A 16,353-nucleotide genomic window follows, 5' to 3' on the forward strand; every position below is an offset into this window, starting at 1 on the left:
AATTAAATAAAAACTTCAACAACCCTTAAGACTCTATCCTCCCTCAACACAGGACCGAGACAGCGATACGGGCAGCGCGCGTGCGAGCGAGACGGGTGTATGTCTTACGTATTTGACTTGAACGAATTGTGTTCCAACTTAAGATTCGACCTTACGTTTAAAGTAATAAAGACTAGATACGCTTAAAGGGAAATATTGTCGAGAAATTTTAATATTTGAAATCAAGTTCGTGTCGACGTAAAAAGGGTTCATTTGTGTAATTGGTTTTAAATTTGCGGGTTCGCTATATTATTGTTAATATTTATTAAATAAACATTATTTTGGGGTCGCGGTTCAGTCAATTGGTTTGACTGTTATTATTTATGCGGACTGATGTTCGGACATTTCTATGGTTTATTTCGATCGCAGAAAGACTGCTTATCTTAGATTTGAATATCACGTACAATGTGATTAACTTGGGAGGGTTTGTAATAGTCGCTGCTGTGTTTTTGTTTGCTATTTTTTTGAAGGCAGTTTTTGTTTTTCGAATTTTATTTTATATATTATAAAAAGCGAAAGTAACTGTCTATCTGTCACTCTTTTACGGCCAAAATACTGAACCGATTTAGATGAAATTTCGCATAAAGCATGCTTGAAGTATAAGGATGGATATAGGGTACTTTTTTTATGCATAGCACCTGGCGAACAACACCTAAAACGCGGGCGAAACCGCGGTCGAAAACTAGTAGTGTGTGTGTAGTGAAAATGTATAAATACATCAATAATTAATAATTAAAACGGCAGTACCTTTTTATTATGATATCGGTAGGCGGGCGAGCAAATGGCGACCTGATGGTAAGTAGTCTCCACCGTCCATAGACAATGGCGCAAATATGTTTGAATAACAATTTGTTAACAAACAAATTAAGAACATGGCATCTTTGACGTATTCGTACTTGTATGGTCTTTCGAATTTCGTTGTTATCTGTGCCCTCTCGGCAAATAAATGCCAAAATAAAAAAATAAAAAAACATTAAAGCAGCCAAATGCCTTGTTGACGTACGATTTATCCGTAGAATCGTAAATGTTTTCTGTTCAAGTTGGCTCGTAATAGCGCTTTTGAATCGTCATGACAACTACATACGCGTGCTCTAATCTAATTCAAGAAACTATACACTTGACGACATACGTTTAGGTATAATGCAATGCAAAACTATACACAAATAGCTTACGCGATATCGAGAACTCGCGGTGTTTTCCTCCGAGGACGAGGCGAGTAGAAATTTGGGAGTATTCAACTTCGTGCGCGTTTGAATTTAATAAAGAAGCGTGACTTTATTATTATTTTACATACGATTCTAAAATAAAAGTAGCCTAAGTTACTCCTTATTACATCAGCTATCCGCCAGTGAAAGTCCCGTCAAAATCTGTCCAGCCGTTCGAGAGATTAGCCGGAACAAACAGACAGACAAAAATTGTACAAAATGTTATTTAGATATATGTACGGTGTATACATACATATGCATTTAGTAAAACGCGGTTATTTTAATATTACGAACAGACACTCCAATTATATTATATGTATAGGTAAAAATTCGTGGAGCTAATACTCGTTGAGTTTCAGGCCGGATATACTTGGTAAAAAACAAAAGTCGCCTTCCGCTGTCGCTCTGTTCCTATGTACGCTTAGACCTTTAAAACTACGCAACAGATTTGGAAGCGGTTCCTTTTAATAGATAGAGTGATCCAAGATGAAGATTTATTTGTATAATACATCCATAATATAGTATAGAATACTGATCGTTTTAGAGGTTTCTAATGTGATATCGTATATAATTTTTAACATACATTGCAAACTCTGGTTTAACTCAACGAGTTGGATCGAAATATTGTACTGCAGTATTGAACAACTTAAAAAGGTCGGCGTTGGTATGTGTCTATCTCTTAGGGATAACCCACAATAACCATTTTTTATCCTTCACTTTTACGAGAAATAATGTCTTGTTTACGAAGCGATTTCAAGCAATACAGCATTCATCCTTATCCAATTAAGTACCTTAAATACATCGTGCATGTGCAAATGAATGACGTTAGGGTTTGTATTGTCTAATGACAAATAAAAGCTGTGATCGTTGTATATGAAGACATTCTGTAGGATATTTGGTATCAGCATTGCACACGAGTGAAGCTGGGGCGGAACGCTAGTATTATATATATAATTGTAGAATACAATAACTGACATAACTTTGTATTTCAAATGTTTTAACTATAGATTTTATTGCCGGTTCTTCAGTAGAATCTACATTTGCGAACCGGTGGTAGCTTCACTTAAAATAGGTTGTTAAATGACGATTCAAAAGTGCTTGTAAAAGCCTACTTGGATAAAGTATACTTTGATTTGATTTGTGGGAAAATAATACTATACAGTTTCTAACCGGTTCTTCAGTAGAATCTACATGGTAGGTATTATACGGTGGTAGCTTTAATTTTAATATAGTTTTGTAAAATTACGATTCACATGTGCTTTTAGGGGTCTACTTGAATAAGGTATATTTTGATTTTGTTTGTAACCACTGGGTCACCTTCGTTCGGTCAACACTGAGTGGTAGTATATAATAGTAATGTTTAAACTCGTATAAAAATCCATGGCGAATAATTATTTATAGTATTATCTACTTGTTTTATAAATAGTTTCCGCGGCACGTTTCTTTGTGTGCTATTTTTGTAATTAGCCGGTAATTACACAAGTCGGACGACGTGGCTTTACTTATAGGAGTAACGTATCGAAACGCAACTAGAATTATGTTTTTGGGATAATTAAATATAAATAAATAAATATTGGACAACATCACATACATCACTCTGATCCCAATGTAAGTAGCTAAAGCACTCGTGTTAAGGAAAATCAGAAGTAACGACGGCACCGCAAACATCCAGACCCAAGACAACATAGAACACTAATTAACTTTTTCTACATCGACTCGGTCGGGAATCGAACACGGAAACTCGGAATGGCGTACCCATGACGACCGGTGTACACACTACTCGACCACGGAGGTGGTCAATAATAAAAATATGTACTATAATTTTGTGTTACATTCTTTTTTGTGACCTTAGATTATTTACTTGTTATATTTAGACTAGATATTTATAAGGTAGATAGACTGGCTAAGCTGAGTACCCGTCGCAATATTGTGGCCAACGGTTGGTTGCTAAGTACACGCACACTAGTCAAGTATGACGTTCGGCGTGTGTCAAACGTAGCCGTCACACGAAGATAATGAAGTTGGCTCTTTTTTTTTGTATCTGTGGTTGTGTATTGCTGTTGGCCCTACTGGCCTTTACAGCGTCACCGAACGTTGGGGCGAGTGCTAAGACTCTGCCTTGAGGTGAACCGTTTTGGGCTCGAAAGTGACGTTCGTCCTGAGGGTGTCTCCTATGAGATCGCACCTCGGCTCAGAACGTAGTCGGTGGGGAAGTTGGCTCGTCTGTTTTAGTTCTTTTGTAGCGCGATACTCTCTCATGTAAGTAAATAATATAATTTAGTGTCATTATTAAATTAATTAATTAATTTATTAATTATTTAGTTATATAAACGTATTAGTTATTAGTTGTAGAGTTAATGTTAACTAATAGTTATGTTAGTAACTGTAACAAATACGTAACTGCAGTGCGATTCTTTAAGAATTGACTTCGTGTCTAACCCGTGAAATATTGACAGTCGACTTCCAGTGATACGCTATTTTGATACGTTTGACTTATAAGTTTTATAATTATTATGGTCGGTGTCGTATTTGCAACGTGACGTTTCATGTTCGTGTTTTTACGGTGAGTTTCGAGTTAATTGTTACAGAATGGGCCTGCTGGTGAAGATGATCGTGAAACATTTTTACATTTTTTTACATTAGCAGCCTGTAAATATCACACTGCTGGGCTAAGGCCTCCTCTCCCTCTGAGGAGAAGTGGAATACACATGTGGCAAAATTTCTTTGAAATTAGCCACATGCAGGTTTCCTCGCGATGTTTTCCTTCACCGCCGAGCACGAGATGTGTTATAAACACAAATTAAGCACATGAAATTCAGTGGTGCCTGGGTTTGAACCCGAAATCATCGGTTTAAATGCACGCGTTCTAACCACTGGGCCATCTCGGCTCGTGGATCGTGTAACGTCTGAGTTATATGTCACATTGACTATTCAATAATAACTAGATGAAAACTCCATTCGGGTAAAATAAATAAAACGAAACAAATACGGTTTAATCTTTACTTTTGTAGTTTTTTTTGGCCCGGGAAAGTATATAGATCCAGTCCATTGCTTTTCTTTCTTTTTGTTTTTTTTTCTTAACGATTGGATACCATCGGTAAGGTACCTGGTTCCCTTTAACTGGGGTATATCTATACGGGATTCCTATCCACTAAAACCACTGCGAAGCCTTCGCGGAATGGCATGCAGCAGCACGGAATCGGGTAGCAAATCACATGGAATATGTAATTCTATGGTTGGTTTATTCGTACTTCTATGGTTGGCACCGAAAACAAATTGGAAGACACTGTGTAAATAGACTGCTCATGTTTAACTTGTAGGTCAGAGCTTGTTTCAGACCAAATAAAACTTTACTACAAAAAAAAAAAAAAACAAATATATAAATCCATGTACTCGAGAAGGTACGCTCCTCCGCGTTAAAGTATCTTATTTTTTTTATAGTATAAGGTGGCGGAGCAGCAAATGAGTCGCTTGATGGTAAGTGGTGGTCGCCGCCCGTAGACATTAGCGCTGTAAGTAATATTAAACATTCCCTACATCGTCAATGCGTATCTGACCTTGAAAACTAAGATATTACGTCCCTTGTGACGCTGGCTCGACCCTTAAAACCACAACACAATTGTTAACACTTGTGGGTTTTTTATGAAAATAAAAAACAGTCCAATAATTGGTACACTTCAATTTATAATACTCGGACAGCGTAACGTTGTGCCGGGACTTATTAAAACAATCGAATGTCTTCCTTTGGCGCGTACTACCCTTTTTATATCAAATAATCGGAAGTCAGTTTACGAACTAGTAAGGTTTAATTATTGTTCACAGCGTAACGAAATGATTGATATTAATGAATTATAGAAATAAGTTATTGGTAAATAAATCACTAAAATATAATTGAGAATAGTTATTATATGCCACAATAGCCGGGCGCCTATGTGGTACTTGTTAACACAATACAAAATGTTGTTGTTGGTAAAATAAACAGTATTTAAGACGGGATATTTACCATGTTTTTTGTTTTTATTTGGTGGAGCTCGATATTTCGACATCTACGAATGTCTTGTTCACGAGACTGACGTTTGCGGGTAGACGTTGACGGCATTAGAAGTGTCCATATCGGACTACAGTAGTCAAAAATAAAAAAACATGGTACATATCCCGTTTTAAATACGGTTAGTAATAAAAGTATTCGATCAAAATTTATCGTAAAGTTGACGAAAATCAGTAAGTAAGCAATGTGCTTTAATTATTTATTCAAGTAGGCTCCTTACGTCGTCACGTTAAAAGGTTAATATTAATGTCAAGTTACCACTGGACCGGTTCGGGATGTTGATACTACTAATACTATTCAGTAGTTAATCTTTTTCAATCAAAAACAATTTATTGGTGACCACTGACCATCAGTCGGCCATTCGCACACACATTAATAATGCATACAATACCAAAAAAATAATAAGTAAGTAACTTTACAATTACGACTAATACTGGATAATAAAACAATATGATTAATAGGATTAAACCGGTTTAAACCGGTTCCGTTTGTTTAGAGGCTAAACTGCTACATTCGGACATATAAAAGTGTTAAATAAATGAGAGAAATTTTAATTACTTATTTAAAATGGCCCATGTAATAATACGATTTTTAATATTTATTTAGTTATATAAACTGGGTCATTACCCTAATAATGTAGCTGTCTCGCTCGCACGTGTGCCGAGGCTATTTCAATTTTATACTTATTGATTCCGAGCTCGTCCCGTTTGTAGCGATAGATGAAAAAATATTACATGTATTTTTTTATTTTTATTAATTGTAATTAAATATTATTATAATATATTATTATTATTATTTATATATAGAGGATATAAATATGTACCTGCTGTACTATGACTGCGTTGATGTCAAAATTGCCAGTAAAATGTTTTAGGGCTCCTGTCACTAGTGGGGGCAATACAAATGAATTAAATCAAATTTTATTTGGATTTATCGTTTTGGAAAGCAGCCTCCAGTGAACAGAGACGGCAAGATACTCGCATATTCATTCAACGCAATGTAAAGCATCTGGGTAGGTACCGGGTGGTAGCGGTCAGATACTCTGCCGCCAAACGCCAGTACTCAGCATTGTTGTGTTCCGGTTTGAAGGGTGAGTGAGCTAGTGTAATAACAAGTACGAGGTACTTAATTCCCAGGGTTTTTGTTGATGTAAGGAATTATTAATATTTCTAACCATCAGGTTACCCAATCGCTCGTCCGTATATTTTATATATATATTAAATTAGTTGATTATTTAAAAGTATTTCGACTGTTTAAGATGAATATTCGCGTCGTTTGTATGCCAAGGTATTTACCATTGTTTACTAAGAGACGGAACAAATATGTCGGCGCGCGTACGTCACCACAATGGGACCCGTCTCCGTCACAGGGAAAGCAGTGTCCGTTTATCGGTCTTTTGACATCGTCACGACTAATAGGGGGTGCGATAAGAATGTCATCGGTGGAAACAGTTCGTTATGTAATTATGAAATGATTATTTTATGCATCTTACTAATATTATAGATGCAAGGCCATGAAAATCGTTATGGCCCTGCATGAACAGTAACTTAAAGCCTGTTCCAATGGACGTAGGAAAAAAGATAAACAAACCTTAGATTTACGTACTTCATGCGATTTGTTAATATATCCTATAATGTGGACTGCAGGTAGTTCTCGATTAATATATCTTTATTTATAATACAACACTTAACTAGTTATTTCCACTTTAATTTAACTTCCGAACTTCCGATAACAGTTTCGTCGACGTTCTAAACGCTAGTTTTTCGCAAATCCACAGTGAATATAGATTAATCGAGCTCTCGACCAATGATATCGCGTCAATTTGATGTCAAATGTTGTTTATTTGGCTTTCCTCCTCTTATGATTGGAATAGAGTTTAGGTGGTTTTCAAGTCTATAATCTATCCCTGTGCCAAAATTTATTCAGTTCAGTTCAGTCGTTCTGTACAAATATGTATCCATCAAATCATTCGCATTTATCATATAAAAGATTGATAAGATGTATATGTATATAGGTATATTATATGTTGCTATGCCGGTGGTAGCTTCACTTAATATAGTTTGTTAAATGACGATTCAAAAATGCTTGTAAAAGCCTACTCGAATAAATTATATTTTGATTTTTTTGATATTCAAGTGTAGGTACTTTTTTTGGTTGAGTTTTGTGAACGTGCCTCAAATGAAGTTTTGGTATTATTGTATCAAGGCGGTTACATGCCTGTTGATGTTGTTGATTTATCATGTACAATAACATTATTGTGTTTGTAAGAAGCGTTTAGTGTAAATGTTTTGATAAACGTCAGTACCTATGTGAGTAAAACAGGGTTCAATTCAGTAAGTTATTAAGTTGATAGTTTTTCGCTTTCGAATCGAATCGTACCCGGTGCTGTTTAGCTGTCCACCTAATCTACAAATGAAACGATCCAGTTGCGATTCGGTTAAAGTTGTATCGTATCGTAAATAATAGAACTAAGTAAGTTGACATTATTTTTTGGGAGGAATAGTCTAAGTTAGATCAGAATAATAGTTAGTAGATTTAGCCCACACTACAAGAAATCAATCAATATAATGATAGATTTTAAATTCAATTATCAAATTATTTAATTGTTCAAATCAGAAAATTAGGTCGAAAACGTAAGATAAACGGCATCCAAATGTTCTGTATGGTGAAGATTTGCTGGTCAACTATGTCTCGAATCAGTGGCGGTTTCTTGTTTTATCATTCGGAATAAAAATTAATGAGAATCTGAAAAAGGATAGAAAGGGAAATATTGCTAGCGTTATTGCCATCATTCCACGAGGTCACGATTTGTACGAAAACGATTTAAAAAAAAAAAAATTGTGTTAATATTAAAATTAATAATTAAATAAAAATAATAATTATATCATACTTTAAAAAATTTATAAAAGTATATGTAATTATTTTTCCGAATCTCTGTATCTCGTTAAAATTAAAATATTTTTATGCTATCCGTACCAGACAAAATGGCTACATCCGGCGTCAGAATTGTTAGTTCGTTCAGTAAATTGTAACTAAACTTTGTTATTATTATTGTAAATACGATATTATCTTCGGCTTTAATTTAAATTAATATGCTGTCTCTTTCTCACAAATGTCAAATTAATGATGAATGATACTTTTGAATAAATCTTCGCTAAAACATATTTATAAGGCCGTAAGATTTCAATCGTTGCTCGGACAATTACGATCTTAGAACATTTATTAGACTGGCTCGATGAGCTGATTAAAAATAAGTGCAGTTTTTCCAAGTTCCTTGTTTCCTTTCAAGTTGGAAAAATCTCTTTTCTCTCGAACCAGTGTTACTATAAATATGTCCAGGGCCGGATCTAAGGGTCTCGAGGCTCTGGGGCTACGAAGAAGAGGAGGCCCTATAGCAACAGGGCAGTGGAGGCTCCTGATTATTATTTTACAAATTAATTTCTGACAGTAAGGTTTGTCAATATGTTTATTTACACTTTGTAACAGTAAACTTTAAAACAGTAATAAATAATGAATAAATATAATCCGACTATTTAGATATAGTCTATATGTACATTACATTAAATTTGTTAACTCTTCGGAATTTCTCTATTTGGGCCCCTCTCCTGTTGAGGCCTCCGGTCAGTTGCCCCGACCCTCCCCGAAATCCAGTACCGAATATGTCTTATATTTAAATAGTGCTTAACGCGTTTTTACACAATAAGCTCTAAAACATCTCCGCGAAAGCCTTAACTGTGTCACCGGTTCGTATTTAACGGTGTTTAGTTACACTGGCTTACTCTCCCTTCAAAGCAAAGAATTCAATAATACTAAGTATTGGTTGGCGGTAGAATGTATGATGATGGGGTGGTGTCTATGCAGACGGGTTTGCACAATACCTTGCCACAAAGTGACCATACTAGCTAACTCCTCATCCCTTGTCTAACCTTATCGTATTATATTCGGTGACATTCTGTTGTTCTGACTGTTCCAGATGTCAACGGGTTATATTTATCAGGTCATTGTTTATGAAGGACGTCTGAGTTGAGATAGGTCTTCGGAAATAGCGGGAATTAAGTTCTGGTCACGTGATCTTTTCTTGTGCTTTTCTTCGATTAATAGCTCCTTTCTAGTAGTAAAGTAAAGCTACCACCGGTTCGGAATGTAGACTCTACCGAGAAGAACCGGCAAGAAACTCTGTAGTTACTCTTTTTCAACATCTAAAAATACAGTCATGTTAGTTAAATACAATTATATATGTATGTTATGTCTCCTGCCTGGAAGTCAACAAGCGTTAACTCCACGCTTTTTTATCATCTATATATTCTTGAATCGAATAATATGCCTTCTTTACCGATATATTTCTATGGACATATACGTCTTAAGTCATTTGGGTCTTTTCAAAGAGTAATTGTCTAAACTGCAGCTCATAATACGGCATAAGTGAGCACTGTCCAATCTGACACTTGGGTTATACTAACTTCAGAATTCAGTATCCTCTGTTACGTGCTAGCCACTAAACCAAAGAAGTATATTAGTGAAACAGTAACGCCGTGGTCCTCTATTTATCCAAAGGGAAAAATGTTGCCAGTATTTCGGGCACTTTGCCAATTTTAACCCAATGCACGAACGAGTGCTGTATAGTGATGCTTTTTTTTTTGTAAAAATATTTTACTTAACGAACAGGCTGTTTGCTATCGGTATTATAATGACCTCCTGGCCGATTTCGGTTACAGTGGATATCAAGGGGACTAGTCAAATCAGGACATATTATAATGTACTAGTATGTGTCCTAGCACAGGTACACTCTGTATTCCCTCACTCTCTGATGAGACGACATGATATGCCAATACATCCGGTTAGATTTTTTTTTATGGCATATTTTGGCGGTTTAGCGTATGAGCCACCTGATGGAAGTGGACACCACCGCCCATAGACATTGGCATTGTAAGAAATATTAACCATTTCTCACATCGCCAATGCGCCACCAACCTTGGGAACTAAGATGTTACGTCCCTTGTGCCTGTAGTTACACTGGCTTGCTCAGCCTTCAAATCGGAACACAACAATACTGAGTACTGTTGTTTGGCGGTAGAATATCTGATGAGTGGTTGGTACCTACCCAGACGGGCTTGCACAAAGCCCGACCACTAAGAATCAAGCTTTCCGAGGCTTGGGAGTAGATTGCTGCTTTTTGTGTCTCAATTCAAATTATGTTTTTGTCCTATGATACACTTGTACCTTTGAGTGGTAGTGCAAAAGGCTACATTAAAAGTAAAACACCTCGCCGTATTGCCTCCACTGGTGACAGGAGGGCTGGTTCGTGTTTTTTTGTCCAGAGGACCGAAAATGCGATTCAACGGGAAAATGCTGATAGCATTCTTGCCACCATTCCACCCGGTCGTGATTGACAGTAACAATTTTTTAATTTTTATTTTGTTAATAATTAAGGACTTCATTTTAATTATTATCATCTGTAATCCGTATCTACCTAGATATGGAAAGTTAAATCTAATTTCTTGAATATGTTTTGTAATTCTGTTTTCTGATGAGGATGACAATGACATCATCACTGAGTGATGAAATCGTCTCTAAAATTAAGAAAAAAAAACCACAAACAAACATTTTCGCAACTCTACCATTAGTTGGTTAAATAGGTAATGTAGTTTATAAAATTGTCAACGGACGGTAAATCGTAATTCAATTTACAATATCACGGACAAATTTTAGTTAAATTATATTTCAACTACCCACCCCCCCAACATAACCCCGCCTAACTTAAAAGACTATAAACCATTTAAATTCCGGGATTTAGATTAAAATATTCCCTAATGTTTGAAGTCGTTATTTTCATGGACGTTAACGGAAGATTGTCTGTTTCGGATCCACAGAGTCTTCTAGTCTAAGTACATTTCCTAAGTTTCGGAATGTTCGGCGGCGTCATCGGGTAGGAGATTCAAATCATACAGATATTGGTAGTCCACTCAGAAGGCGTGACATCCTATAGGTGCCATTTCGAAGCTGTCTATGGTCGTCGTCGTCCCCATCACCACTGGTTTCAGTAACAAGTTATTGAGATTCCATTATAGGACGTAGAATATGTCCTACGGTTCAACACACAGCACATTTTTTTTTTTTATCTATATTTGTGTATTGCTGTTGGCCCTACTGGCCTTTACAGCGTCACCGAACGTTGGGGCGAGTGCTAAGACTCTGCCTTAAGGTTAACCCTTTTGGGTTCGAGAGTGACGTTCGTCCTGAGGGTGTCTCCTATGAGATCGCACCTCGACTCAGAACGTAGTCGGTGGGGTCACAGCACATTGAAATAGTTGATATATATAGCAAGGGGCACAGAAAATATTAATAGCGTGATTCAGGTTTTTCACTATGCTTGCTTATGTAATCTGTTTACAAACTTTACTCTAATATTATAATTTCGGCTAAAGCATTGAACCTATATTCATAAAGCGAGCTTGAACCCCAAGGAACGACAACCAATAATCGATAAAGTTATCTAAAGTAATATTAAAGTTAAAGGGGAATATTAAACAACCAAAAAATCTAAATATACTTAATTCAAGTAGGCGTTTACAAGCACTTTTGAATCGTCATTTTACAAACTATATTAAGCGGTACTACCACCGGTTCGGATTGCAGATTCCACCAAAAAAACCAGCAAGAAACTCATTAGTTTCAACATTTAAAAATATCAGAAGCATCCTCGTGTATATCGGCCCTATTAAGAGCAAACGTGGGAGTCGATACAAAAATAGCTCTGAGAGTCGGATAATAACAAATTCATTTAAATGTTTACTCTCAAGTAAATGTTAGAACAAGCTGAAGTGGCAGTGGGCTGGTCACAGCTGTCGGAGAACTGATAGCCGTCGCGGCAAGAAGGTACTAGAGTGGGGACCGTGGATCGTCAAGCGTAGTGTAGGAAGCCCTGTGGCGCGGTGGAGCGATGACGTACGGAAGGTGGTTGGGAGAAGATAGATGAGAAGGGCCGAAGATCGCGCTCAGAGGGAGGCCTATGTCCAGCAGTGGACTAATACAGGCTGATCATGATGATGATGATGAAATGTTAGGATTAAAGTTACATTTAAATGTCCAGCTGCTGGAATTCGTAGCTTCCATGCTGGTCCAATGGGTTGGGGGATACATGTCGTTGACTTTGGCGATAAACCTTTCCCACGATGGTTAAGTTCATCACAAATTAAGGCGATTAAGACTGTTGGCCCGGGTTTGAACCCCATATATACACGTCGCTAATTTTATATTTTTGATGCTTGTCTATGGAACCGGTCGTATTCTTATCCGCCCCCTCCCATTAGTGACGTCACTCTATTTTCTAGCTGAATTATCTATATATTCATAATTATTCCGTACGTCTGTATGTCTACTCACTTGGTGGTAGGACTTTGCAAATCCGTCTGGGTAGGTACCAGCCAATCGACAAGTATTCTACCACCAAACAGTATAATATAATATTGTTGTGTTCCGGTTTGAAGGCTGAGCAAGCCAGTGTAACTACAGGCACAAGGGACGTGACATCTCAGCTCACAAGCTTGGGTGCGCATTGGCGTGTCTTCAATGTCTATGGGCGGTAGTGACCACTTACCATCAGGTGGCCCATTTGACCTTCTGCCTGCCTGTTACGTAAAAAAATTTGGTTGTCGGGACGCATTTTTGTGTGTTCCTGATTAGTCAATTGAATCCGGTAGGAAATCATAAATAAATAAATATTGGACAACATCACATACATCACTCTGATCCCAATGTAAGTAGCTAAAGCACCTTTGGAAAATCTGAAGTAACAACGGTACCGCAAACACCCAGACCCAAGACAACATAGAAAACTAATGAACTTTTTCTAAATCGACCGGTGTACACGCTACTCGACCACGGAGGTCGTCGGTGGGTAGTGTAAGCTACAATCAGGTTAAAGACTATTTTTTCTAAATAACCATAGTTATTTTTTCACTCGAACGAAGTCGTTGGGAGCTGATAGTTAATTATAAATTATTCTTATTAAATTAAATGTGAATGTTCATAATGTAAATGACGTCACTAATTATAATAACTCTCAGAGGGGTTGCGAACAGCGTGACGGATTGCGAATTGCGACAGAGGGTTGCCAGTATAGACGGAATGGCCCAGTGGTTAGAACGCGTGCATCTTAACCGATGATTTCGGGTTCAAGCCAGGCAGGCACCACTGAATTTTCATGTGCTTAATTTGTGTTTATAATTCATCTCGTGCTCGGCGGTGAAGGAAAACATCGTGAGGAAACCTGCATGTGTCTAATTTCAAAGAAATTCTGCCAATGTGTATTCCCTCAACCCGCATTGGAGCAGCGCGGTGGAATATGCTCCAAACCTTCTCCTCAAAGGGAGAGAAGGCCTTAGCCCAGCAGTGGGAAATTTACAGGCAATAAAATAATGTAATGTTAATGTTAAAGTACATATATATTAAATACTTCTGATACGAATGTATTTAATCGTAAGAGGCGATATCAACTGATTATCATAATTTATTGAGGACTAGCTGTGCGCGCGACTTCGTGCGCGTTTGAATTTAACAAAAAAAGTTATTGTTGTAGCTCAAGTTACTCCTTATTACATCAGCTATCTGCCAGTGAAAGTCCCCTCAAAATCGGTCCAGCCGTTCCAGAGATTAGCCGGAACAAACAGACAGACAGACATAAATTGTAAAGAATGTTACTTTGGTATATATGTACTGTGTATACATACATATGCATTTAGTAAAAAGCGGTTATTTTAATATTACAAACAGACACTCCAATTTTATTGTATGTATAGATTTCTCAATATAAGATATTCAAATTAAGTTTTCAAATTAAATTAATTTGTTCAAAGAAGAATCGGTGATACTGAGGGCGATCCTTGTAACGTCCCGCCTTGGGGGTAACATAGACTCGTACTTCGTGACGTTACGTCAGGCCCTGCACGCCGTCTACTTCCTTACGTGTGTGAAATAAATTTCGATGACATTGCTATGGTTAGATAATATATTTATTTTATTAACGGTTTTTGTTTTTGTGTTTATTGGTTTTCTTTAATTATAAATGATTTAATTGAACATAATTACCACGGGTTACTTATATTCTATAATAAAATTCTGCAGACATTTTTAACTTTGCCGTTTCATAGATTCAAGTCATTCGTAAAAAATACATCGGTAAAGAAGGCGTATTATTCGATACAAGATTATATTGATGATAAAAAAAGCGTTAAGTTAATGCTTGTCGACTTCCAGGCAGGAGACATAACATACATACATAATTGTATTTAACTAACATGACTGTATTTTTATATGTTGAAAAAGAGTAACCACCGAGTTTCTTGCCGGTTCTTCTCGGTAGAATCTACATTCCGGACCGGTGGTAGCTTTACTCCAAACAGTTTGTTAAATGACGGTTCAAAAGTGCTTGTAAAAGCCTACTCGAATAAAGCATATTTTGATTTTGATTTTACTGCGTGGGGCAAGTGATGTAAACATTAAAACATTCAAGTAATTTTATGTCGGAGACTTAATTTTGCTTATTTGTTAATATGTCGATATAACTAACACAAGATTCAAATAACTTGAATTGTGTTCCGGTCCGAAGGATGCGTGAGCCAGTTTAACCACAAGCACCATCTGAGTTTCCAAAGTTGGGGGGGGATGTGTGTAAAAGTAAATTTTTTTTTTACAGAGCCGTTGTCCCTGGTGGACCATTCGCCCATAATCTCATAAATAAATAATAACGCATTTTTATAGTACGACACGATCGGTTTCAGATGAATTATACGATACGATCTTTTCGAGTTAGATATAATATCATAGATACATTACAATTAATACAAACAAACTAATCAGTAGCTGTCGAAAGCATAGACTAACAGGCGAATAACGGTCCTGGGCGTCTCAATTAAAGTTTGAATTAGGAAACATAGCAAGAACCCCCCCCCCCCCTCAAAGTTACTTTCTTGGAAGACAAACGATGCAATTACTATAAAAGTGTAATAAATTTAAATGTAATACTAGTTCTTACTATCTTGGAAACAATGCAAAAGGAATTCGGTCCATGTCACGGGGCATATCGTAATTAAGTCCAAGTTTGTTTTGTTTGTGTGTGCCTGTGCCTCAGGGAGGTACAGTCGATATGTAAAGTGCGGCTCCTGAAGGTAGCATCTGTCAGCCTTGCCCCTCCAGTCATAAACCTTTATAGATATATTTGTTTACATGTTTGATGATTTATCTTGTTTCAGCTGGTCGGGGCGCCCTGTGGTCACCATGGTCAGTACACGTTCTACAAAGCGATTAGACTGACAGGACCCAAGGAGAGGATCGTGGCCATCGGAGACTTTTTCTTCGTGAGGATATGGCAGGATTCAGAGCTGGTGTCCATAGGTAAGTTCTTCAATATATCACTGAATTATCTGGTATTATACTGTGACTGGTTTACCAAAAGACCAAACGACAAAATAGAGGGTGATAGCGAATTTATTTTATCTTCGTGCAGGTCACCTGGGCACTCACGGAGGTACTCCTCCTCATATTAAGTTGACGTTCTTTTAATAAACATAAACTTATATGCGTTTTTGCAACCACTCACTCATCAGATATTGTATCGCTAAGCAACTCAGTATTTTTGTTTTGTTTAAAGGGTGAATGAGCCAGTGTAACTACAGGCACAAGGGACAACGTCTTAGCTCCCGAGGTTGGTGGTGCATTGGTGTGATGTAGGGAATGGTTAAATATTTCTTACAGCGCCAATGTCTATCTGCGGTGGTGACCACATACCATAAGGTGGCTCATTTGCCCGTCCTAACTATTATATATATAAAAATAGTCCTCTCACGCACACTGAGACATATTCTAGACAAGCGTCACTAACTCACGCGAATTATGATTTAACGTGGATAGACCCAAAGTGACCTGCACAAGGATCTATCACTACAACCTCCCGCCACACAGAAAGACTTTCAATTTCCCTCAGGACATTTTGTCTGTCTCGGATCCTGGAGGCACCCGCCTTCTTCGGTTAAGCTCGGTTTTGTTTTGTACGTTACTTGTTTT

At 37.2% G+C, this 16,353-nt stretch overlaps 1 protein-coding gene across 3 annotated transcripts in view; it reads left to right on the plus strand.

Moving 5' to 3' along the window:
• The window catches only part of LOC113391469 (AT-rich interactive domain-containing protein 5B-like), an 81,763-nt gene that overhangs the window by 13,810 nt on the left and 51,600 nt on the right, over positions 1 to 16,353 (plus strand). For all 3 annotated transcript variants that reach the window (XM_064219708.1, XM_064219709.1, XM_064219710.1), the window contains exon 2: positions 15,543 to 15,684. In XM_064219708.1, the coding sequence (XP_064075778.1) occupies positions 15,543 to 15,684 (142 nt within the window). The remainder of the gene's footprint in view (positions 1 to 15,542; positions 15,685 to 16,353) is intronic.

Source organism: Vanessa tameamea, chromosome 29 (genome assembly GCF_037043105.1).
Source record: "Vanessa tameamea isolate UH-Manoa-2023 chromosome 29, ilVanTame1 primary haplotype, whole genome shotgun sequence".
NCBI lineage: Eukaryota > Metazoa > Arthropoda > Insecta > Lepidoptera > Nymphalidae > Vanessa > Vanessa tameamea.